The sequence below is a fragment of the Leptonychotes weddellii genome, chromosome 5 (genome assembly GCF_054177405.1).
Source record: "Leptonychotes weddellii isolate Sample4059 chromosome 5, ASM5417740v2, whole genome shotgun sequence".
Classification (NCBI taxonomy): Eukaryota; Metazoa; Chordata; class Mammalia; order Carnivora; family Phocidae; genus Leptonychotes; species Leptonychotes weddellii.
In genome coordinates, this window is record NC_138373.1 from 24,685,425 (window position 1) to 24,709,130 (window position 23,706).

A 23,706-nucleotide genomic window follows, 5' to 3' on the forward strand; every position below is an offset into this window, starting at 1 on the left:
CCTCATTTTAATTTGTTTTGATTTTAAATTTTCATTTCCAAATGATTCCAGACTTAGAAAAAAGTTACAAAAATAGTACAGAGTTCCCATATAGGCATCACCCAAGCTTCCCCAAATACTGACATCTTGCATAACCGCAGTACCATGATCAAAACCAGAAAATTATCACTCATGTAATACTATTACCTAATCTACAGACCTTATTCAAATTATTGCCAGTTGTCCCACTGAAGTCCTTTTTTAGGTCTGGTGTCCAACCCCAGATTACTTTGCATTGCACTGAATTGTTACGTATCTATCACCTTAGTCTCCACTCTGGGGGACTGACCGGTTATTTTGCACACTTCCTCCATTTGTCTACCTTATTGTTATGGGCTGATTGGGTCCCTCCCAAAATTCATATGTGGGAGCCCTAACCCCCAGTATCTCAGAATGTGATTGTTTTGGAGATAGAGCCTTTAAAAGAGGTAATTGAGGGGCACCTGGGTGGTTCAGTCGTTAAGCGTCTGCCTTCGGCTCAGGTCATGATCCCAGGGTCCTGGGATCAAGCCCCACATCGGGCTCCCTGCTCAGTGGGGAGCCTGCTTCTCCCTCTCCCACTCCCCCTGCTTGTGTTCCCTCTCTGGCTGTCTTTCTCTCTGTCAAATAAATAAAATATTAAAAAAAAAAAAAAAGAGGTAATTGAGTGAAAAATGAGGCCCTCAGGATGGGACCCCAGTCCAATCTGACTGGTGTCCTGATAAGAAGAGGAAATGTGGGAGTGCCTGGGTGGCTCAGTCGGTTAAGCGGCTGCCTTCAGCTCAGGTCATGATCCCAGGGTCCTGGGATCGAGCCCCACATCGGGCTCCCTGCTCAGCGGAGAGCCTGCTTCTCCCTCTCCCTCTGCCTGCTGCTCTGCCTACTTGTGCTCTCTCTCTCTCTGTGTCAAATAAATAAATAAAATCTTTTAAAAAAAAAGAAGAGGAAATGTGGACACAAAGAGGCACCAGGGCAGTGCATGCACAGAGGAAAGATGGTGTGGGGACCCAGTGAGAGAAGGAAGCCACCTGCAAGCCAAGGAGAGAGGCCTCTGGAGAAACCAGCCCGGCTGACACCTTGACCTTGGACTTCTAGCCTCCTGAACTGTGAGAAAAATAAACATTTTTTAACCCACCTAGTCTGTGGTATTTTGTTCTGGCAGCCCTAGCTGACTAATACACCCATTCTCTTCAATTCTTGGGAATCTGCCAATTTCTGTGTTCTTTGACCCAAAGTCAGCAGCCAAGCATCCCCCACTACTTCTGTTGTCGCACAATCATTTCCAACTCTGACCTGCCTGTCTCGCTCTTAGAAGGACCCTTGTGATTACATTCAGCCCATCTGGATAATCCAGGATAATCTCCATATCTCAAGATCCTTACCTCAAGGGTCATCTACAAACTCCTTTTTGCCATATAAGATAATGTATTCTCAGGTTCTGGGGATTCAGGCGTGGACATCTTTGGAGGGCCATAATTCAGCCTACTGCACCCTGCTTTATCATATCTACCTTCTCTGTAACCCTTCTGATCTCATTGATCATGTTAGCTGAAATGAAACTGCCCATTTCTCAATGTGTATAGATTAGGACTATCTGTTGGTCCAGTACTTTTTCATTCATTCACTCAATAGATCAATATTCTTGAGCACTATGATATGCCAAGCACTAACCTATATGCTTGTGGCAAGAATTTGTATTCACAATGCCTTTTTTAAAAATCTCATTGCCGCCTAGAGGAAATTGTAGCCTTCATTATGAAAAAAAGAAAAATTCCCAGATGATTCCTATACCATCCCCTTGACCAAATTTGTTAGAGAGAATAATAGAGCAAAATTGGAGACCAGAAGCAGGAAAGTTGGGGTGGGGAGGGATTAGGGTGGTGTCCAGGTGAAATAAGGGATGTCCAGTTAACTTTGAAATTTCAGTTGACAATGCATAACTTTTTTAGTGTAAGTATGTCCCATGCAATATTTGGGACAGACTTATACTAAAAAACTTTCACTGCTTATCTGAAATTCAAAGTTGACGAAGCACTATTTTTTTTTATTTTGCTAAATCTGGCACCCCTGAAGGTTGGTGCTGACAATCACTGAGAGCCCACTACGTGTGTCTTTTACCTACGAGGCACCCAACACATTAACTCATTTACTCCTAGAAACCCAGCGAGGGAGGAAATTGCCAACAATCTGCAGGGACATATATCCTCCAAAATCTATGGTGATCTTTATCAAGCAGCTCAACATATTTGCTTAATGGGCATTGAAAGAAAGATAAATAAATACTAAGAAGGCTGAGATGGTTTTACATGGGTTGCTATATACTTGTCTCTTCTTAAAAACAATTAAAAAATCCGGTTATTAAGGACAACCTATTACTCAAGCAAATGCTGAAGGACCTGCATAGCCTTCAAACAAGAGGAGATGCTCTAAGATAAATTAATTCATTACATCGATGCTTCATCATCTGTGCAAGCTGTGATTCGGAGCCCTCCGGCAATAATGAGGCGACACATTCCATGTGACATTAATATCCCTGAACAGTGGGAGATAGCTGGAGAACACAGTGCTGTGTTCAAATGTAAAAGAGGCATTTCATGAGGAAGGCTTTCAGCAGGGAATAAACACTACTGTGGGAACTGAGTTTCAATGTACAACTAAGGATCACATTAAAAATACATTAGGATGATTACAATGAAGCTTATTGTAACAGTGATTATTTCATTTTATTTAAATGAACCGGGACTTCATAAGAAACACCCTGTGGGCCACAGTGCCTAAAATCTTCTATCTCCTCTTGAAGATTTCTCTGAAATTTCTACTGACAAATGGAAGGCTTCTATGCTTAAAAGGCTGCAAGACAAAGAGCAGAGGAAGCAATCAGTTAAGGCTATCCCTAAAAAGTAAAAAAAAAAAAAAAAAAAAGGAGGGGTGCCTGGCTGGCTCAGTCGGTTAAGCATCTACCTTCAGCTCAGGTCGTGATCCTGGGGCCCTGAGATGGAGCCCCATGTCGTGCTCCCTGCTCGGCGGGGAATCTGCTTCTCCCTCTCCCTCTGCTCTGCCCCCTGCTCATACTCTCTCTTTCTCTCAAATAAATAAACAAAATCTATTAAAAAAAAAAAAGGTCATTGAAGCTCCTCAAGCCCTATCAAGATCACCTCTAAGACATTACTAGTTCCTGGGTATGGGCACAGAGCAGGAAACTGTCTTGAGGCTCACGGGAGGCTGACAAGGAAACTGTGGAAACCCCCTCTTCCCTTCGGCCCACCCATTCCTTCATTCCAGAACCCTTTCTCTGGAATTTCTCCAGCAGGGATCCAAATGGAAGAGGGTGTGTTGGCTTGAAGCTGGGTGTGCCCAGGAGGCACCTGGTCTTTGCTTAGTGTAGCTACAGATGAATTAAAAGAGCTATGCTTTATGCAAATTATACTACACTAATTACTACTACTCTCACCCCACCCCTTATTTGCACTTTCAGGGACCAGAGGTCACCAACCACAGTCAGGCAGCAGATGATCCACCTTGTGACGAATCATCAGAGGGTCAATAGTAGCCTAAGCTTACGTCAGAGTGCCTACGTCATTCACCTCACTTCATCTCATTTTGCAGGCATTTTATCACCTCATGTCATCACCAGAAGGGTGAGTACCAGACAGTAAGATATTTTGAGAGATCACATTCATGTAACATTTATTACAGATTATATTTATAATTGTTCTATTTTATCATTAGTTATTGTTGTGAATCTCTTACTGTGCCTGATTTATAAACTAAGCTTTATCATAGGTATGTATGTATAGGAAAAAACATAGCATATATGTTTTCAGTACTGTCCGCGGGTTCCGGCATCCACTGGAGGGTCTTGGGATGCATTCCCCTGGGGATAATCGGTGGGAGGGACTGCTGTATGACTTTCTTTTTAAAAGTTATTTTTGGGGTGCCTGGGTGGCTCAGTGGGTTAAGCGTCTGCCTTCGGCTCAGGTCATGATCCTGGGGTCCTGGGATCGAGCCCCAAGTCCAGCTCCCTGCTCGGCGGGGAGTCTGCTTCTCCTTCTACCCTTCCCCCTGCTTGTGCTCTCTCTCTCTCTCAAATACATAAAATCTTTTTTTAAAAGTTATTTTTATTTGGATGGGTGAATTAAAAAGTTATTTTTATTTAGATGGGAATGAAATTATGGAGGTAAGAGTAAGAACCACCACCACTGCCTGTTCCCTGTCTGAACATGCACTGAGAGATAAAGGATAGGTGCTCTAGCTGGAAAAAGTCAGAAGGGAGATTAGAGGGAAGAAGCTATAAGCCTGCTTCCCACCAGAACCTCAGTTTCTCCTGTTAGCAGAAACAATATTAAGCAATTCTGTCATGAAATCATTACTTCTCAGCTCTAACGTGGAAAAACGATGCCTAAAAACTCTGTCTCTATGACCTAGGCAACTCTCACACCCTTGACATTGACACAAATAATGTGAAAGTTGCTTGGATCAATACCATGGGTTTTAGAACATTTTGATGTTGACCAGAGCTGAAACAAAACACTGAGGCCAAACTGTATCTGTGCTTTGCTCTTGTTTAGAAGTTTGGAACACTTCCTTGTCCTTCTATCCTGCCACCAGTAGAATACTAAAAACATGGCATGGATTTCTCCACAGAGGTGGTGGACTCTAGAGTCCAACCTGCAACTTGGTATTTTGAAATGGTGCAATTTGGAAGAACTATTTGAAGTAGAGGTTTCTCTGGCTCAGGAACTCTGTTTTCACCAGCTTTATTTTAAGTAACTATTCTGCCTACAGTTAGTGTGGGATAATAGAGCAATTAAATTTATTTCATTAATTTTCCATTGTTAAGTTTTGGGAAAAAAAGAAGTAGCTTTGCAAGTAAGTCTTCCTAAAATGCATTAAAAAGAGAGGAAATTTAAAAATCTGAAATCATGGAAAACCCAACATTAGAGGTAGCTTTAAAGATATTGCATATTCAAAATGCAAATAAGTTAAGAATTTCCACATAAAAGGTGAATTAATTATGGAGGCTTTTCTTCTCCAATTATGCTTTTTTTGCACCTCTGAAACTCCAGTTACTATCGGAAATGTATGACTCCACTAATATGTGGAAGAAATAGCTAATTAGTAGAATACTGATCTAGGGAGGAGTTTAGTACTCTGATCTGATCAGAGAAAGAAGTCACATCATAATTAGAACGGGGAAAGCTGGGGCGCCTGGGTGGCTCAGTTGATTAAGTGTCTGCCTTTGGCTCAGGTCATGATCTTGGGGTCCCGAGATGGAGCCCCAAGTCAGGCTCCTTGCTCATCGGGGCGTCTGCTTCTCCCTCTCCCTCTGCTGATGCCCCTCCTTGTGCTCTCTCATGCTCTCTCTCTGGCAAATAAATAAATAAAATCTATTAAAAAAATTTTTTAAATAAATAAAATCTTTAAAAAATGGGGAAAGTGTAATACAGTTGATTCTTATTTTTCAAAGTAGTTATATTCTATAAAGTTGCTATGAACACTTAAATTAGCAAATGTTGAACCATGACTTTTCCAGGGTTAGGGTCCCTTGGAGGCTGTGGTCACAGCATTTTCATCAACTGATGGACCCATAACCTTGCTTTGCGTTTCTCATCTCATTTAATATAGTGTTGATTCATTCACACTGAACTCTCAGCCTACGACATTATAACTCATGTCTGAACAAAGCTTATCTACAGGTGTTTTCTACTGAAGACGTATGACAGACAGCCTTCCTGCCCTCAGGAATGCTAGACAGCAACTTAGCGCTATGCTTAAGGGTCATTTTAAACAGCCAATGCACTAACAGCACAAAAATGTGGGAAACGGGGCACTACATAGACTGTGAAAGGGACACTTGTTTACAGTCTGAGAGCAGCAACATGAAGGCACAGTGTCGCCTGGATCCCGGATCCAGTGCAGCCGGGAATATGCAAGCCGGTTGACTTAACGGTGTTGCTGCCGCGCGCATGCGCATGCCTTCAACTAACAGCGAAAGTGTCAGTATCGATTTGGGGGTTCCAAATAAACTTTTTTTTTTTTAAGATTTTATTTATTTATTTGACAGAGAGAGACACAGCGGAAAAGGGAACACAAGTAGAGGGAGTGGGAGAGGGAGAAGCAGGCTTCCCGCAGAGCAGGGAGCCTGATGTGGGGCTCGATCCCAGGACGCTGGGATCATGACCTGAGCCGAAGGCAGATGCTTAACGACTGAGCCACCCAGGTGCCCCCCAAATAAACTTTTGCAAGTAGTTGAGTTTGCAAATATGGAATCTACAGATAATGAGGATTGACTCTATGCAGAATTGTTAATGGGGGACTGGCATAATGAGGGTTTGGGTAATAAGAGAAGCCTAAGGGGTCTAGAAGGAGGAGGTATACGGGTCAGCCCTACTGCCAGGACTGAGATAAAACACACAAGGAAGACCTTTCCCCCTCCCAGGGCTGAGATCCTGACCTTGTTGGGAGGGCGCAGCCCTGGCTCACTGAATGGCAAAGTCAGTGGTTATCATGCCCTGCTGGCTGGTGGCGTTTGCTGGAAATCTGCCCTCTAGGGTAAGCCGTTACAGGGCAGGGTCTCATTGGAGGTACTCTGCTACAAAACCATTGGGGGGGGTGCCAACATGGGATATTGTGATTTATAATAGGAAATGTATATTTGATCCTCATTCCGTTTCTGGCTGAGAGCTCCTAAAACCTTTGGAATTTCCTAAGCAATAAGAGAGCATTTTTTTGTTATGGTATTTGGTCTTTTGTACTCAGTTCCTGAAATAGCTCCAGAGCCTTAAAGCTGAATGAAGTGACTTTTGGAAAGCCGGGGCGGTGGGGGGGGGGGGGGGGGTTGGTTGGTTGCCAAGGGAACCGACCACGGACCGACCACGGGATTAGAGGGTGGGACCTTTCAGCCCCACCCCCAGCCTCCTACCTCCAGGGAAGGGAGAGCGGCTGGAGCCTGAGTTCAATTGCCGTTGACCAATGATTTAATCAACCATATCAACCATGCCTGTGTAATGAAGTCTTCTCCATAAAAAGCCAAAATGAACGGGTTCAGAGAGCTTCTGGGGTGTGAACATATGGAGATTTGGAGAGAATGGAGCACTCAGAGAGCATGGAAGCTCCACATCCTTTCTTCATACCTTGCCCTATGCATCTCTTCCATCTTGCCTACATCCTTTTCTAACAAGCTCGTTATCTAGTAAGTAAGCTGTTTTCCTGAGTTCTGTGAGCCTCTCTAGCAAAGTAATTGAACCCTGGGGTAGGGGGTGGGGGGGTCTTGAAATCGCCGATTTATAGCCAATGGGCTACAATCACAGGTGACAACCTAGACTTGCAATGGGCATCTGAAGGGGGAGGACAGACTGTGGGACTGAACCCTTGTGGCATCTGACATGATCTCTGGGTAGACAGCATCAGAATTGAGTTAAATTGTAGGACACCCAGAAAACAGCTTGGTGAGTGGAAAACCCACACATCTGGTGTCAGAAATGAAGAATTGAGAGTAGAGGAGACACACAGTAGTTTTCTTTACTTTCAAGACCAGCTGCAGGAGCTGGGCACTGGAGACATCACCAGGAAGAACCTGGAAACAAAACCCTTTCTTCCTGCAGTGTCTCCCCAGCGCCCTCTACTGAAAAAACTTAACATCGCACCAGCTGGTGAGGGGCAAATATTTGCAAGGCCCAGACCCATTGTTCAGAGCAGGCAAAAATAGTGGATATGGAGCCAGAAGATGATAAATTGCCAAATTGATTCTGTTCAGTATCATTGAAGCCTATAAAAGGTTTAATAACAATTTGAAATTCTATCAGTAATGAATAAGAGTATTTTCTTCCTTAACAGTTGATATTATTTTTTTTAAGATTTTATTTATTTACTTGAGAGAGAGTGAGAGAGAGAGAGAAAGAGAGAGAGGGAGAGAGAGCACAATTGGGACGAGGGGGCAGAGGGAGAAGCAGACTCCTCGCTCAGCAGGGAGCCCGAGATGGGGCTCGATGGTAGGACCCTGAGATCCTGACCTGAGCCGAAGGCAGACGCTTCACTGATTGAACCACCCAGGTGCCCCTAACAGTAGATATTATTAAAAACAAACAAAACCTTGTTACTTTGATAAGCAGAAATGCTATCTCACTTGATTTTTGCATTTTTGATCAGTAGTAATGTTGATTTTCAGTGTGTTTATTGACCATTTGCACATTTTTTCCTTTTTAATTACTGTATGTTAATGTTTTGTTTATTATCCTTTGGGACACACAGTTTCAGAGAAGGCTGAATTATTTCATAAAACATAAATCTGAAACAAGTGAAAGGTAGAATTTACCTTTTTACACTATTTTACCTATTTACCATGTCAACTAAAATACTCAGTATCATTCAAGTTTTACTTTAGGGAAGAAAGAGTCTTAAACATAAGTTGAAATGTAGCTTAAAATGTCAGTTAAATTTTTTTTTCATATGGCTGCATCAATCTTAACACACCTGCTTCAGATTTTCCAAGACCTCATGCCCAACCCTGCTCCCATGATATTTGGATAATGATAAGTCTGTGAATGGCGAGAACTGCTCAAACATCAAAGAAAGGTCCTTTGAATAATAGAAAAATCAATGGGAATGCCTTCATCAAGGTCCTGAAAATTAATGATAAATTGTCCATTGTAGTGGTTGGTTTGGTTAGTATTCTTTTATTTCCAGCTAATTATCAGTGAACAAATATTCTCCATGTTTTGGAACAGAGATTTCAAATTTACAGCCCGAGGGTTGGGTTCATTCATAATTTACTCTCTATTCTCTTATCCTGCTCTATTTTCCTGATGGCACGTACAACTACTTAGTATTATAGAGTTATCTGTTATCTCTCCATTCCAATGGAATGTAAGATCCACAAATGCAGAGACTCTCAATCATCGTGTCCCTGATTTGTAGAACACTGCCTGGCATATAGCGGACTCTCAGAAAGTATTTGTTGAATTAATGCATTCAATTTATTTATTTATTTAATAAATAAATTAACTAATTAATGCATTCACTGAATTCTCACTACATCCCAGACACTAGGCTATGGAGACTTGGGATGTAAAATTGCTTGCTTGGCCCGTGGAATGTCTTTAACGTGTAATATTCATTAAAACCAGACTGGAAGCACTGGAAATGTCTGGAAATAAAATCTTCACATTGTGCCAGTGTGTAGATTCATTATTCATCCATCCGTTCATTCTACAACCATTTTTAGAGTCTACCTGCTAGTTACTGGGGACAAAGTAATATTACGGACAGACTGTATTTGCAGAAATAGCATTTATCGTCTATCATGGGAGACAGACATTAAGCAAATAATTATAATTGCTCTAAGTACACGGAAGAAGAAGTGAAGGTGCCTATACAAACACTTATGACATTTCCCTGAGAAAATACAAAGAGGTTAGAAGTTTAACAAGGGGAAGGAAAGAACAATCCAGTTAAAGAAAACCACTTCTCATGGAGGAACCTGCTGTATTAGAAGCACAAGGGAGGCGTACCAGGGTGGCTCAGTTGGTTAAGCGTCTGCCTTCAGCTCAGGTTATGGTCCCAGTGTCTCCAGATTGAGCCCCACGTTGGGCTACCTGCTCAGCGGGGCATCTGCTTCTCCCTCCCCCTTTGCCCCTCCCCCTGCTCCTTCTTTCTCTCTCTCTCTTTCTCACTCATTCTCTCAAATAAATAAAATCAAGAAAAAGAAGAAGGAGAAGGAGAGGAGAAAAATGAGAGCTGAGATGCAAGGAGGTAGAAAGAGGCCACACCATATTTGTGGGCCATGTGAAGGATATATGCTTCACATCATGGACAACCCAAGGCTTCTACGCAGAGGATCCGATTTCCCTGTTTAACAGACTACTCTGGTGGCTGTGTTCAGAACAGTTTGGCTACAGAGATTGCTTAGGTATGGCACGGTCAAGGTGTGGAGATGGAGATGTGGACAGCTGTGAGAGATATTTAAGGGGTATCTGGATTGGAAGAGGTTGGGGAAAGAGAAGTAGGTGAGAAAGACACCAGTTTCCTGGCTTGAACCACCGGGCTGGTGATGGTGCCTTTACTGGAATGGAGAATGTCGAGGAGCCCTTTGTTGTGGGCAGAAGAGGATGAGTTCGATGCCCATCTATGAATGTACGTAACTGGATCACAAGTTTTGGAAACATGGTGACCCTTACTACATGCAATACACTCTGATATTTTTTATCAACTTCATTGATATAATTTTATCAACTTTATTTACATATAATAAAATACATCCATATTACATGTACAGTTCAACGAGTTGGGAAAAGGCATATACCTCTGTATACCACAATTTAACATAAAATTTCTGGGTGCCTGGGTGGCACAGTTGGTTAAGCGACTGCCTTCAGCTCAGGTCATGATGCTGGAGTCCTGGGATCGAGTCTCGCATTGGGCTCCCTGCTCGATGGGGGGGGTCTGCTTCTCCCTCTGACCCTCCCCCCTCTCATGCTCTCTCTGTCTCATTCTTTCTCTCTCAAATAAATAAATAAAATCTTTAAATAAATTAATTAATTAAATTAAATAAAATTTCTATCACCTTCAAAAATTCCCTATGACCCATGTGCAGTTAATTCCCCTCTATCCTTGGCCCCAGGCTTTCTGTCATTACAGGTGAGTCGTGTGCACTGCCTAGAATTTCATGTAATTGGAATTACACAGAGTATGTATTCATTTATATTTGGCTTCTTTCACTCAGCATAATGTTTCTGAGGGTCATTTGTGAAAGGAATCTGCAAACTACAGCCTCTAGGCCAAATCTGGCCCACTGACTATTTATATAAACATGAGGCTAAAAAAAATAAAATTAAATACAAGAGCTAAGAATGGCTTTATATTTTCAAATGGTTGGGGGTGGGGGGGAACAGAAGAAGAATATTTCATGATGTGAAAATTGTATGGAATTCAAAATCCAGGGTCCGTAAATAAAGTGTTATTGGGACATAGCATTGACTCATTTGTTTACATATTGTCTATGACTACTTTCATGCTCTTCAGAGTTGTGACAGGCTGAATGGTCCCCAAAGCCTAAAATATTTACCATTTGCCACCTGGACCTTTACAGAAAATGCTGATTTTTATGATGTTCCACATGTCAGTAGTTTGTTCCTTTTTATGGCTGGTGTCATATGGGTAGGCAACAAATATTTTTCTTTTTGCCTGTTGATGGACATTTGGATTGTTTCCTAATTATCCTTCCTCCCTATTATGTGCCATGATGTTTTCTAATCCAATTCAGTTTTTCAAAATTGCTAGTCATGACCCACTAAATTGATTTCACAACTCGTTGACGAGTTGACTGTGAGTTTGAAAACAACATTGGTATAGATGTTAAGGGAAAGAGCGGAGGACACAAGGCAGAGGGAGAAAAGTGTTAGGGCTGAGTGCTGAGGAAATCCAGCAATTAAATGTTGGAGAGAGGACAAAGGATGGGGAAGAGGCAGGCAGACAAAGAGCACAACCGAGAGAATTTGATCTTGGGAAGCAAGGGGAGTCTTGGTTTCAAAAAGGAGGCGATTATCTGGATCTAATGCAGACACATCGTGTAAAATGGATGGGGATGATTTTAGTGAGGTTTCAGTGGAACGAAGCAGCTGAAGCCAGATTGAAATGAATTGGTGGTACGTGTGTGAGGAAAATTGAGACCATAGATGTAACTGGAGGAGGATGTGGATGTGCTCCACGGGGGGAGGGGGTTGTTTGCTTGTTTTTTGGATGTAAAAGCCACAAGAATGCTTGAAGAACACTGAAAGACGAATATAACCTGAATTTTCAGATCAGTAAATGAAAACAGCACAAGTTAAGCAATTGGCCCAAGTAGCTTTTCGGTTTGAAGAGCCCAGATTTATTTGGATCTAGAATCTGAGCTTGTACAGTGTGTTCTTCTATGAACCAGGGAAAAGCTGGCCCCTGTATAATCCAATATTTATACCTTTGCTTTATAAGTCTACAGTTGAAAGAATACTTTTATAATCTTTTGTAGGCTTCTTGGGAGGAAAACATGATTATTCCTTATCTGCAGTTTGTGAAAAATAAGAAATTTGTCTACTTTTATATCAGGTGGGACTCTGGTCCATACAAGGTCCATATGGAGGAAAAGCACTAAGCATTCTAAATATACATTAGGATCTTCTAAAAATAGGTGGAAATCACACATTGATGGACATTCTACAAAGTATTTGTCCTGTATTCCAATCTGTTGTAAGATATATGAAGACTAAAGAACCATTCGAGAGCACACTATTCCAGACTTTCTTTTTTCTCTTATGCTTTGTTTTTAACAATTTTTTAAAAAGATTTTATTTATCGCTTCTCGGCCTTTTGGCTAAGATCAAGTGTAAAAAAGATTTTATTTATTTATTTGACACAGAGAGAGCACAAGCCGGGGGAGCAGCAGAGGGAGAGGGGGAAGCAGGCTCCCTGCTGAGCAGGGAGTCCGAAGTCAGACTCCATCCCAGGACCTTGAGATTATGACCTGAGCCAAAGGCAAGATGCTTAACCGACTGAGCCACCCAGGCACCCCTATTCCAGACTTTCTATTAAAGACTTTACAGGGAAAATTGTCAAAATATGAATAGAGTAATATCATTAAATTATTTAGAGATGAAAGGACATCATCTGCAACCAACTAGGAAATGATTCAGAGAAAAATATGTGTATATTCATATTTATGTATTCATTATAACAAATGCAGTGACATGTTAACATTTGGGGAATTTGGGTGAAGAGTTTAAGAGTTCTTTGTACTCCTCTTGCAACTTTCCTACGTCTAAAATTATGTCAAACAACAACGAAAGGGTGATAAGAAATCATATCTTGGCAAACTTCCTTGGATATAAAAATGTAGATGGCATGAGAAAATTCACAGCTTTTCTCATTTAGGTCAGAATTAATGTAAAGTGAAGAATGTTAGCGCCTGCTAACAACACAAAAAGAGAAAACCAGGTACTGCATGCCTCTTGATGAAGAGAACAACAGCCGTCTCTGAATAGGTCTGCAGAACCTTTAAACCTGAACCTGATTAAGCCTTAGATCCAACTACCAATTTGCAGGAAATACAGAGAACCGAGGAAAATCGAGACTAAGGAAAATTCTAGAACAGTAACCTGATGTCTTCAACAAATTAAATGTAAAGGAAAAAGCAAGATATAGGAAAACCTATAGATTAAAAGTGACTATATATGTATATATAGAGACTATATTAAGAAACTGTATATATTTATAGATATATTTTTATAGCGTTTATGAATGCATATTTGGGTGGTAAAACTACAAAGTAATTGTAAGGATATTGCTGTAAAGGTCAGAAAGTGGTTATTTTTTCTTGGGGTGGGGGAGCTGGGATTTTTTCAGGCAGGGGCTCCCAGAGGATTTATAGGGTGTCTGAAAAGGTTCCTCTCATGGAGGGGACGGTGATTATAGGGTGTTAGTCAAAAGGACAATTCATTTCTTTTAAGCTGTTTCTTGTATATTTTTAAAAAGGTTTTATTTATTTATTTGACAGAGACACAGCGAGAGAGGGAACACAAGCAGGGGAAGTGGGAGAGGGAGAAGCAGGCTTCCCGCTGAGCAGGGAGCCCAATATGGGGCTCGATCCCAGGACCCTGGGATCATGACCTGAGCCGAAGGCAGACGCTCAATGACTGAGCCACCCAGGTGCCCCTGTTTCCTATATTTTAACAATAAAACCTGTTTTTTTGTTGGTTTTGTTTTGTTTTTTTAACTATGTTCATGAACTTGGCAAAACTAATGAAACAAGGTCTCAGCGTTGCCACCTCAAGTCGCCTTTAGGAATTGCAGACTTCTCTCTGAAATTGCCAGGTAAGGTTTAAAAAATGATTGAAATCTATTTTTTATAGGTAATTTACTTAACTTTTTTAATTCATAAGAGAAATGCATGCAAATCGTATAAATTCAGATAGTGCAGAAGAATATAAAATGGGATATTGCCAATTTCTTTTCCCTCATCTCTAAACCCCTACTCCCATTCCATAGAAGCTTTCACCTTTTACTTTGTAAAAAAATATCCTTGTATCTGTTTCTTAATTTAGAAAGAATCTATTGTTTCCTTACTCTGAAAAATGGGAAATTTTTTGCCATTTGCACCAGCTCTCCTATCCTCTCCACCTCCTGATTTTTGTTACTTAATTTTATTTCTTCTAGAAATAAAAGTGAACACTTTTTTTTAAAAAAGATTTTATTTGAGAGAGAATGAGAGACAGAGAGCACGAGAGGGAAGAGGGTCAGAGGGAGAAGCAGACCCCCCGCTGAGCAGGGAGCCCGATATGGGACTCGATCCCGGGACTCCAGGATCATGACCTGAGCCGAAGGCAGCCGCTTAACCAACTGAGCCACCCAGGCGCCCCAAAAGTGAACACTCTTTATGCCTTTAAATATTACACTTAAAACTTTGAATCTTGATTTAGCCCTTTTAAAGAGTATTTACTTACACTCTGAAATGAAGTTGAAGACATTCGTGATTCCATTTACATTCCTACTCACCTTGCCTCTTCCCTCTCACTTTTTGGTAATTTATTAATTTTACAATGCCATGGTGAATAATAAATACATTTTCCATACGTGTCACTTGGTTGATTCAAAAAGTTACAGGTTAGGGCAGACAAATGCACTCACATACAAAATTTGGGGTACAGTTTCAGGTGTTTTCACAGGCCTTCCCCTGGGTCCCAAAGTAAAAACCTCTAAACAGTGTTTCCTTAAAGGCAGGGATAGTATCTTATTTTTGTATTTCTAGCACATAACTGTCCCAAGGTGGCAGCCAACGAATATATTTGGGTAAATATTAGCATATGTGCTGCCGAAGCCAGCCCTATTTGGGTAAATATTAAACGAACCAGTTATTCCCACTTTTTCATGGGGGGATAATTTTCATGTTTTAAAGTTTACTTTTAGAATAGAAAAGGTTAGTTTCATCTCTCTAGTTTCTGTTTTGTAGAATCTGCTTTGTAATATAATGCAAAGATACTTGGAGGTAGCTTTAGAAATTATGAATTTTAATGATATCCATGCTGAGATCTTCAGGGGTGAAATATATTGATGTCTGCAACTTTGAAGTGTATCAAAACAGAAGACATATTGATGGATAGATGCTTATGAAATAAAGCAAAAATAGGGAAGTGTTCATTGTAGCATCTAGAAAGTAGGCATGTGGTTGTTCACTGCACAGTTCTTTCAATTTTTTTTAAAGATTTTATTTATTTAAGAGAGAGAGAGAGCACTAGAGAGTGAGAGCAAGCAGGAGTGGGGGGGGGCAGAGGGAGAGGGTGAAACAGGCTCCCCGCCCAGCAGGGAGCCCGAAGGGGGTCTCGATCCCTGGAGCCTGGGATCATGACCTGAGCTGAAGGCAGACGTCCAACTGACTGAGCCACCCAGGCGCCCTCAATTTTTTCTAAATGTTTGAACTTTTTTTTTTTTTTTTCCAGATTTTATTTATTTGTCAGAGAGCGAGTGAGAACAAGCAGGGACAGCTGTGGGCAGAGCAGGCCGAGAGAGAAGCAGGCTCCCTGCTGAGCAAAGGTCCTGATGCAGAATTCGATGCCAGGATCCTGGGATCATGACCTGAGCTGAAGGCAGACGCTTAACTGAGCCACCCAGGCTCCCTGAACGTTTTCATAAGTTAGAAAAGTGATTTGTTTTGCTCAAGTAGAGGTACATTCCATGTTAGACCTTGGAAGACATAAATAGACAAATCTATCCTTCTGTTTGCAGAACTCTTTGGAGAATCTGAATAGTTCCCATGGTACACTATGAACCGGCACACTATGCTTCTTTTGGTAGAAAACGATTTTATTAACATAACTGGGCAATTTACCAAACACAAGTTAGATAGCACAAAATGTGTAACTACTACACTGAAAATGTGACCCAGTCATTTACGCAGATTTCAGAAGAGATGTGCACAGGAGAGAAAGGGGATGGTTTTGTGGTTTTAACGTCATCGGTCTTTGGTGAAGTATTTTACTGGCTGCAAACGTGGTAGACTGGTCTATTTACGTTTTCCTCATTAAAGGAATATAATAAGCAAATGTATACCCGCTCCCATTCGTTAGAAACACATCATGATTATACCGCAGGGGTGGAAGCGGTTATGGAGGCAGTTATGTGTAATGGACAGGCGCTGCAGTCAGAGTGCTTGGGTCTGGATCCTACCTAGACTGGCATTGGGAAATGGATAACGATCTCTCCATCATAGGGCTGTTGCAGTATAAAGTGGAACAGGAGCAGCTGACTATTATTATTATTGTCCCCTGACAAGTCATAATTATGGCTTGACATAATGGAGGAAGCTGGACCAGCTGTCTCAAAGTCTTTTCTGTCTGGAATCCTGCGGTAAGATCTGAGGCAAATACCCCAGATCGCACCCTTTTTTGAGCACGCGTCACTTGGGAACCTAATACCTGAAGCCCCGCAAACCCCTCGGCACCTAGTAAACTGCCGATCCTGCGCATGCGCGGGGGAGCTCGCCAGCCCCGCCCTTCCGTGGTGCATGGCCTGTTCCATTCCTGAGGGATGTTGACAGTGGGGGAAACTTGGAAGCTTAGGCCCGGAACTACAGGTGCGTCACGAGCATTTCCAGCCTCTCAGCGCAGGAGTGGTCACTTGCGGTTATTATATGTCTACCCCGACGCCTGCGACGGGCTTCTGGAAGTTTGGAGCGGCTCCGCCGTGTCTCGCCCCCCTCACCTGGGAACGTTAGGGCTGGCCGGCGTGAAGGCCAGGTACGGAAGCCCAGAGGGCCCCGCCCGCCCCGAGGGGCCCCGCCCCGCCCCGCCCCGCCCCGCCCCGCCTCGCCTCGCCTCCCTGAGACCCGCAGATTTCCCACCCCGCGGCGACGCCGGGCAGCTCCTCCTCGTCTCCGCCCCGCCGGCCGCGGCCGCGGGGGACGTCAGCGCTGCCAGCGTGGAAACCACGGCGGGCCGCGGGAGGCGGAAGTAGCGCCGGGGCCGCGGAGCCTCCATCGGGCTCCGCCGGCCGCCTCAGCCATGGACGCGTCCCTGGAGAAGGTCCGTACTCGGGCTGGGGGGCGGCGCTCCGGCCCGGGGGCCACCCGGCTCCGGGGCGACTGTTTCCCGGTCGCGAGCTGCCATTGTGACCGGGGAGGGGCCCGGGGGCTAACTGGCCCTGCCTGAGGAGGCCTGGCCGCGAGGGCGTCCGGCCGGGCGCTCGCGGCTGAGGCCTGGTCACGTCACGGGGCCGGGAGTCCCTCGGGTCCCCGTGGGCCGGGAGAGGCCGGGCCGGTTCTGCCCGGAGCCCAGTGCGGGGGCCGCGGGGCCGACCTTGGGGCCTGCCCGAGCTCGGCTCACCCTTTCGGATGACAGAGCTAACCATTTACAGCCCCAGAAGAGCCTGGACAGAAGCCCCGGTGGTTTCGGAGCCAACTGCAAGCCTGTAGATTTTCTGTGGTCTCCAAGTTAGGGGGAAAACAATGCTGAAGCAGTGGTTTTCCAACTTCAGCATGAATAGGAATCACCTGGGGCCCTTGGTAAACACCTCGATTTTCGGCCGTCGGGTCGGACCCTCATGGGGGCGGGACGGGGATCTGCCTGTTTAACAAGTTCCCCCACGTGATTCTGGTGCTGTAGTTTGTGAACACCCGTGAAGGACCCCCCGCCGCCCCCCCAAGATCAAGAAGGGATGGGTCTTCTGTAGATGGTGAATTGCGTTTTGGGGGTTGCTGCTACTCCACAGCTTGTGGCTCCCTCTTTCCGTGGGGTGGGGGGGGTGGGGAATCCGAAATCCCCTGATAGCCTCGCTTTCATTTAGTTTGCTTTGGGGAAGCAGCCCCGGGGTGTACCTGGCTGACTAATCTGGCAAGGGGAGTGGATTCTAATTGTCCCGGATTTAGGGCTCGTAAGTGAGAACCAGTGTTTGGATCTCTTTATGGATACCAGTCTTCAGAACCTGGCATTCTGCCTTCCCTCCCAGGTTCTTCCTCTTCAAGCTTGGGAGTCTGCTCGTGCAGACCCAGGTTGTTGTTGTTGTTGTTGGTTTTTTGTTTTTGTTGTTTTTTTGTGCATGCAGAATTCGGGAGCAATGTTAGTGTTTTGAGATTGCCTTGTTTTGGTTTTGAATTGGCAGAAATGACATACTTTGTCATGTTTTTTCCCCCCTTCGGTGTGGTAGCTGCTGTAGATTGGTTCCCTTGTCACTGGAAAGTTGAAGGGAGTAATTGTACCAGTTCAGCCAGATATCTTCATGTGCACGCAGTGGTATAGCTTACACGTCAGGTTTCTCATAAATTGGGCGGAAGGCAGTCAAGAAAAGAAACTGTTTTTAATGTTATATGTTTTGCTGGCTAGGAATGAAGTCTTTCCAGGCTTTTAGTACACGGTGTCTACCTTGTGGTACTTTTGAGTTACAGGCTGGGTCAGTGATTCTCAGCCACGGTTGCAGTTTTGTTCCCTAGGGGACATTTGGCAACTTGTTTGGAGACCTTTTTGATTGTCACAACGGGGGGGGGGGTGTACGAAGGTGCTGCTGGCACCTAGTGGGTAGAGGCCAAGGATGCTGCTAAACATCCCACCTTGCACAGGAGAGCCTCCATACCAGAGAATATCTGCTTAAAATGTTAGTCGTGCTGAGGCTGAGAATCCTGGTCTAGATCATATGTGTGATGCCAATAGTTGAATATAAAATGACGCTAAGATTGCCCCTTCAGTGTTGTTTCCTGTCCAGTTTCATAAGACAGGATGGGCTTTGTGTCTTTTCAGTTAGAAACCTAAAGAACTGGCGTGATCTTTCCTCCAAGAATATTTTTTTATAGGCAAATCTGCAAAAACAGAGTGGGTTGGAATCCCACTTTAAATATTACTTTTCTGGCATTTAATTAGTCAATAATACTGGTTTCTCCCTATAAATGTTAATTGATGATAAAAGATCGTAAACTCTAAATGAAGATCTGAAGAGGTACTGAAACTCCAGAGTGCTTAAGACTGGAACATTCACAAAAATGGCAGTGATCTTTGAGGAATTCAGAATGTGTGGGCTGGAAGTTTCTGCCTTAGGCCAGTGTGGAAATTCTGAATGTAAGTTTTTCAGGACTAAGACTATGTCTTATTTTTGTATTCCCTGTAGCAGTAGAGGGCCTCACATGTAGTGAACAATTTCTGTTGGTGCTAAGTGGGCAGAAAAGGAAAAGAATTGCTATAATATGAATGTTGAGGATTTCATGTTCTGAAAAATAGTTTGAATCAAAGTAAAAACATTGAATTGTGTCCATTATTCCTGTTTCTTTGAGGAATAGGCTCCTCTGGGCTAAATTCTACATTGCAAATATAAACTATTGGAGCAGTTCTGAATGATCCCATTTAAACCGATCCTTGCATAATTTATACTGGCTACAGAAACCACAATGTTATTTGATTCCCATCCTCTAACTTCAAGTAATCGCTCTCTCTAAAATGTAGTAGTCCATCATCATTTAGTAGAATCAGTTAGTACATTTCCTTTGGTCCAAATATAATCCTGTACTCTTGCTTTTTCTTTAGATAATATGTAGATGGGAGACCTGTGATGACAGAGCCGTTTTCTTTGGTTACTTTTCTTTCACAGTACTATCCATTGTATCTGAACTTAGTGAGGTCTCAAGAAACCAAGACAGGTCAATTGGAAGGGGCAGGGCATTCAAACTGGAAGAGTAGTTGTAGGAGCCTCAGCCCCTCAATACTCTATGTCCAGCTCATAAGGAACAAGGCCCTATCGCATAGTCTCACAATGTTTACTTACGTTAATAATCAAGTTTTAAAAATGCCACAGGAAGTAATTACTCTGATGCTTCAGATCTTAATAAGTTAACAAACAAAATATACACTTAATAAGTTAACAAACAAACAAAAATATACACTTTTCAGTAAAAACCTGCTACTTTAAACTTGTACAACAGCCCAGACCTTTTCCTGTTGCTTGGAAAAGCTCATTCTTCCTGGGTATTACATTTCGACAAAGTGTATTGCAATTTATTTGCATTTACTTTAGTTCCAACCTTGAGTAAACTTAAACTCAGCCCTCCTGGCATTCTGGGCTGGATAATGCTCTTGTGAGAAGCTGTCCTGTGCATTGTAGAATGTTGAGCAGCATCCCTGGCCTCTCCCTGTAGCATTTCTGAACCAAAGTCATCAAATGAAGAAATTGTTCCCTGGGGGTTGGGGAAACTGCCTCTGGTTGAGACCCACAGACTTAGGGAATCTGTAGCTGCGTGTTCGGTATGGTAGCTGCTAGCCCCATCTGGCTACTTAAATTTAGATTAGTTAAAATTAAGTAAAATCTAAAACTCAGTTTCTCATTGGGCACATTTCAAGTGCTCGACAGTCATGGTGTGGCTTGTGGCTGCACTGCCGGACAGTGCAGATGGAGAACGTTTCCATGTTGGGCAGCACTATAGAGTGGAGCTCGTTTATTTGTTTTATATTTAATTCTTGTCTCTACAAGAGGCAACTTTGACTCTGCTTCTGATCGAAATAATTGCAACCCTACCCATTATTTTTTCTTGTACTCTTTCTGAGCGAAGTCCCTCACCGCCCTTTGGACCTGATTTTGGAAAATTCTTTCATCCTTACAAGGAGCAATAGGAGCATGACTGGAACATTCCTGATTATTACTGACGAAGACTACCAGAATTTCAATTCCTGTTTTTTATTTTAAAAGCTCACGAAAGGAACACCTATTAGACATGTTTGAAAAAAAATAACCATTTTCTGTGGTCTGACTTTGTAGATCTTACATAGAAAAGGGAACGGGAATGATAGCCTGTAATTTTAGCATTCATTTAAAGCTGATCCCTATATCATCATAAAGTAAGGGTTTTGCATACGGGTGCGTGGTGGCTGAAGTGGTAAATGATTATCAAATGCTGGGTGTCTGGGAAAACATGGTACAAAATTCCTGATCCTAAAAATTTATGGCCTCGGTGATTTTTGATTTATTCAAGATTGCAGAGGCAGTCAGTGACAGAGCTGTTGATGATCCCCAGTCCAGTGCGTGTTCCACCATATCTAGGATTATGAGTTAAAATTATAGAGAGGAGTTGCCTGAGTTTAAGGTCAGCTGTTTTCACCTAAAGCAGTAGCCTGCTTTGATTTATAGTTTTTATTGAAAGCCAGCTATGGTCAGAGCCAAGTGCTGAGAGAAACACGAGGTGAATTAGACCTGATCTTTGCAGGAGGTTATGTTCTGGTAGGGGCATACATGTTTAGACAAATCCTTGTATAGCAAGGTGGGGTAAAAAGTATTAAGGAAAAAATGGGGAATGCATGGAATTGAGTAACCAGGAAAGATTTTTGTAGAGATTCTTTGGGTGGAATGTCAGAATCGTGTCTTTTCTAGAGTTTTTTAAAAATGTAAATGAAATGTAAATGCTTACTTTATAATATGATTGTGCCTCATATTAATTGCTGGTAGAACATAAGGGAAAGGAAACCTGTTTCACATTTTGAAGTTAAATTAGATATAAAAAATATTTCTCTAATCACTTTGAAAATATCCAAAATCTAGCATACATCTATTTTTTCCAAGCAATATTCAAAATGAAAATATTCATTATTTTTAATTTTTTTGTTTGTTTTGATTTCTGTTACTGCAGTTGTTTTTTGCTTTATTAAATGCTAAGTATTTAGTTGCCTTAAAGTTGGATCGTCCTTGAGGTCTAGCCTGGGACCCTGTCCACTTTTTATTTCTGTGGAAAATGCATTCTCAGTTTAAAAGGACTGAGGGAGGAGTACACTTTTCTCATATAACCCTTCTTCCTGTATGCGGAAAAGCAGAAACAGCCCTCACTTTAAAATGCAACTCCACGGGGTGCCTGGGTGGCTCAGTTGGGTTGAGTGTCTGACTCGATTTCAGCTCAGGTCTCGATCTCAGGGTCGTGAGTTCAAGCCCCATGTTGGGCTCCATGCTGGGCATGGAGCTTACTTAAAAAATAAAATAAAATAAAATGCAACTCCATGACATTGAACATTTAGCTGTAGTGATCTCAGGATCCTAGTAAGACTGACTGACTTATAAGACTGGACATTGTGTTAGATGGAATCCTATTAAGTTGTGGGTTTTGTGCATTAAAAAAGGTTGAATGTAGGCAGTTTCACACAGCTCAGCCCTAAAGGTCTGAAGATGCATAGATAACACACAAAGGCCTCAGAATCAATGGGTTCCTTTCCTCAGAAAGATAAGGCTAGCAGCGTTAGTCCTATGGAGTTCCAGTTCAGTATGGGATAGAGTGATATTGGTGAGGATAATGGATATCTTTATCTTTCTGATTCCATCCCCAGCAAGTCCTAGGAAGCACTCCCTATAAGAACCACATCTCAGGGCGCCTGGGTGGCTCAGTTGGTTAAACGACTGCCTTTGGCTCAGGTCATGATCCTGGAGACCCGGGATCGAGTCCCGCATCGGGCTCCCTGCTCGGCAGGGAGTCTGCTTCTCCCTCTGACCCTCCTCCCTCTCATGCTCTCTGTCTCTCATGCTCTCTGTCTCAAATAAAGAAATAAAATCTTTAAAAAAAAAAAAAAAAAACCACATCTCAATGAAAGACTTCTATTTTCAAGTGACGATAGCATGCTTTTCTGTAGGCAATTTTTTGTGTTCCAGAATAAGTGTGTGATTCCAGATGAACTAGTAAACGTCTTAGAAATAGAGCTTGCCTGGTGTGTGGTACTTTTCCATCTGTGTAGTTGTTGGGAAGCATCTATTCATGATATATATAAAGCCTGAATAAATTGATTCTCCAGAGGAGTGGTCTCTAGGAATACATTTGTTGAAACTTGGATCCCTAGCCTTCCCAACACATATCTTAAGGAGAGTGATTTGAATGCCCCCCCCCCTTTATTTTTAACCCTCTGCATGCTTCTGTGACAGGTTTGATCTGATGTAGCTAATTGCTGCCTCCTTCTACCAGATTCTTCTCTGCCGTCTATTTTTGCCTCTTCTTTTCCCCATATGTTCTTTTTTGCCTCTCCTCTTGATGAATTAGTAAGATTAAATACTAATGCCCTATGCAAGATTTGAATATCCCTCTTCACCTGGGAATATTAAGCTACTTAATGAGCCAGTGATTACAGTATGTCTTCATGTTCTCACAGACACACTCAAGCATGAGATTTCCAAGAGTGTCCAGTTCTTAGAAGACACAGACGGTAGTGCCTAGTTCTTAATGAAAAACTTTTCTGTTGAAATGAGGCAAAAGTATTTACAAATGTAGAAATTGAGAGTCCAAAAAGGCAGGCCAGGTTTGCAAGGCACTATATCAACTTCCCAGAGAATCGCTGTCAAAAATGTTCTCTTGTCCTTGACCGGAAAGGAACAGCTGTGTTCGTGGAGCCGCAGCTGCTGTGTGCTTGGTGCTTCTCAGAGATGTGTAGTATTGGGGGTATTTGTTGAACTAGTGCTAGATAGCAGGCACTATCAATGTTTTCACTGGGGAGAAAAAGTAATGATTTTGAGAGAGTTGATAGTTTCATGATATCTCCGGGATTCACCTTGCTTAGAAAGATGTGGAAGGCCACAGAAGCTGGTATGTTAGAATCACAGGATTTTGGAGCGCCTAGGTGGCTCGGTCGGTTAAGCAGCTGCCTTTGGCTCAGGTCATGATCCTGGAGTCCCAGGATCGAGTCCGAGTTGGGCTCCCTGCTCAGTGGGGAGTCTGCTTCTTTGCCC

General features: G+C 42.8%; 2 protein-coding genes across 2 annotated transcripts in view; one reads left to right on the top strand and one right to left on the bottom strand.

The window, feature by feature from the left end:
* NTAN1 (N-terminal asparagine amidase) overlaps positions 1-23,706 on the bottom strand; it is a 192,996-nt gene that overhangs the window by 111,552 nt on the left and 57,738 nt on the right. The window lies entirely within an intron of this gene.
* PDXDC1 (pyridoxal dependent decarboxylase domain containing 1) overlaps positions 16,891-23,706 on the top strand; it is a 51,141-nt gene continuing 44,325 nt past the window's right edge. The window contains exon 1 of the mRNA XM_081819976.1: positions 16,891-17,063. Within this exon, the coding sequence (XP_081676102.1) occupies positions 17,043-17,063 (21 nt within the window). The 5' untranslated portion in view covers positions 16,891-17,042. The remainder of the gene's footprint in view (positions 17,064-23,706) is intronic.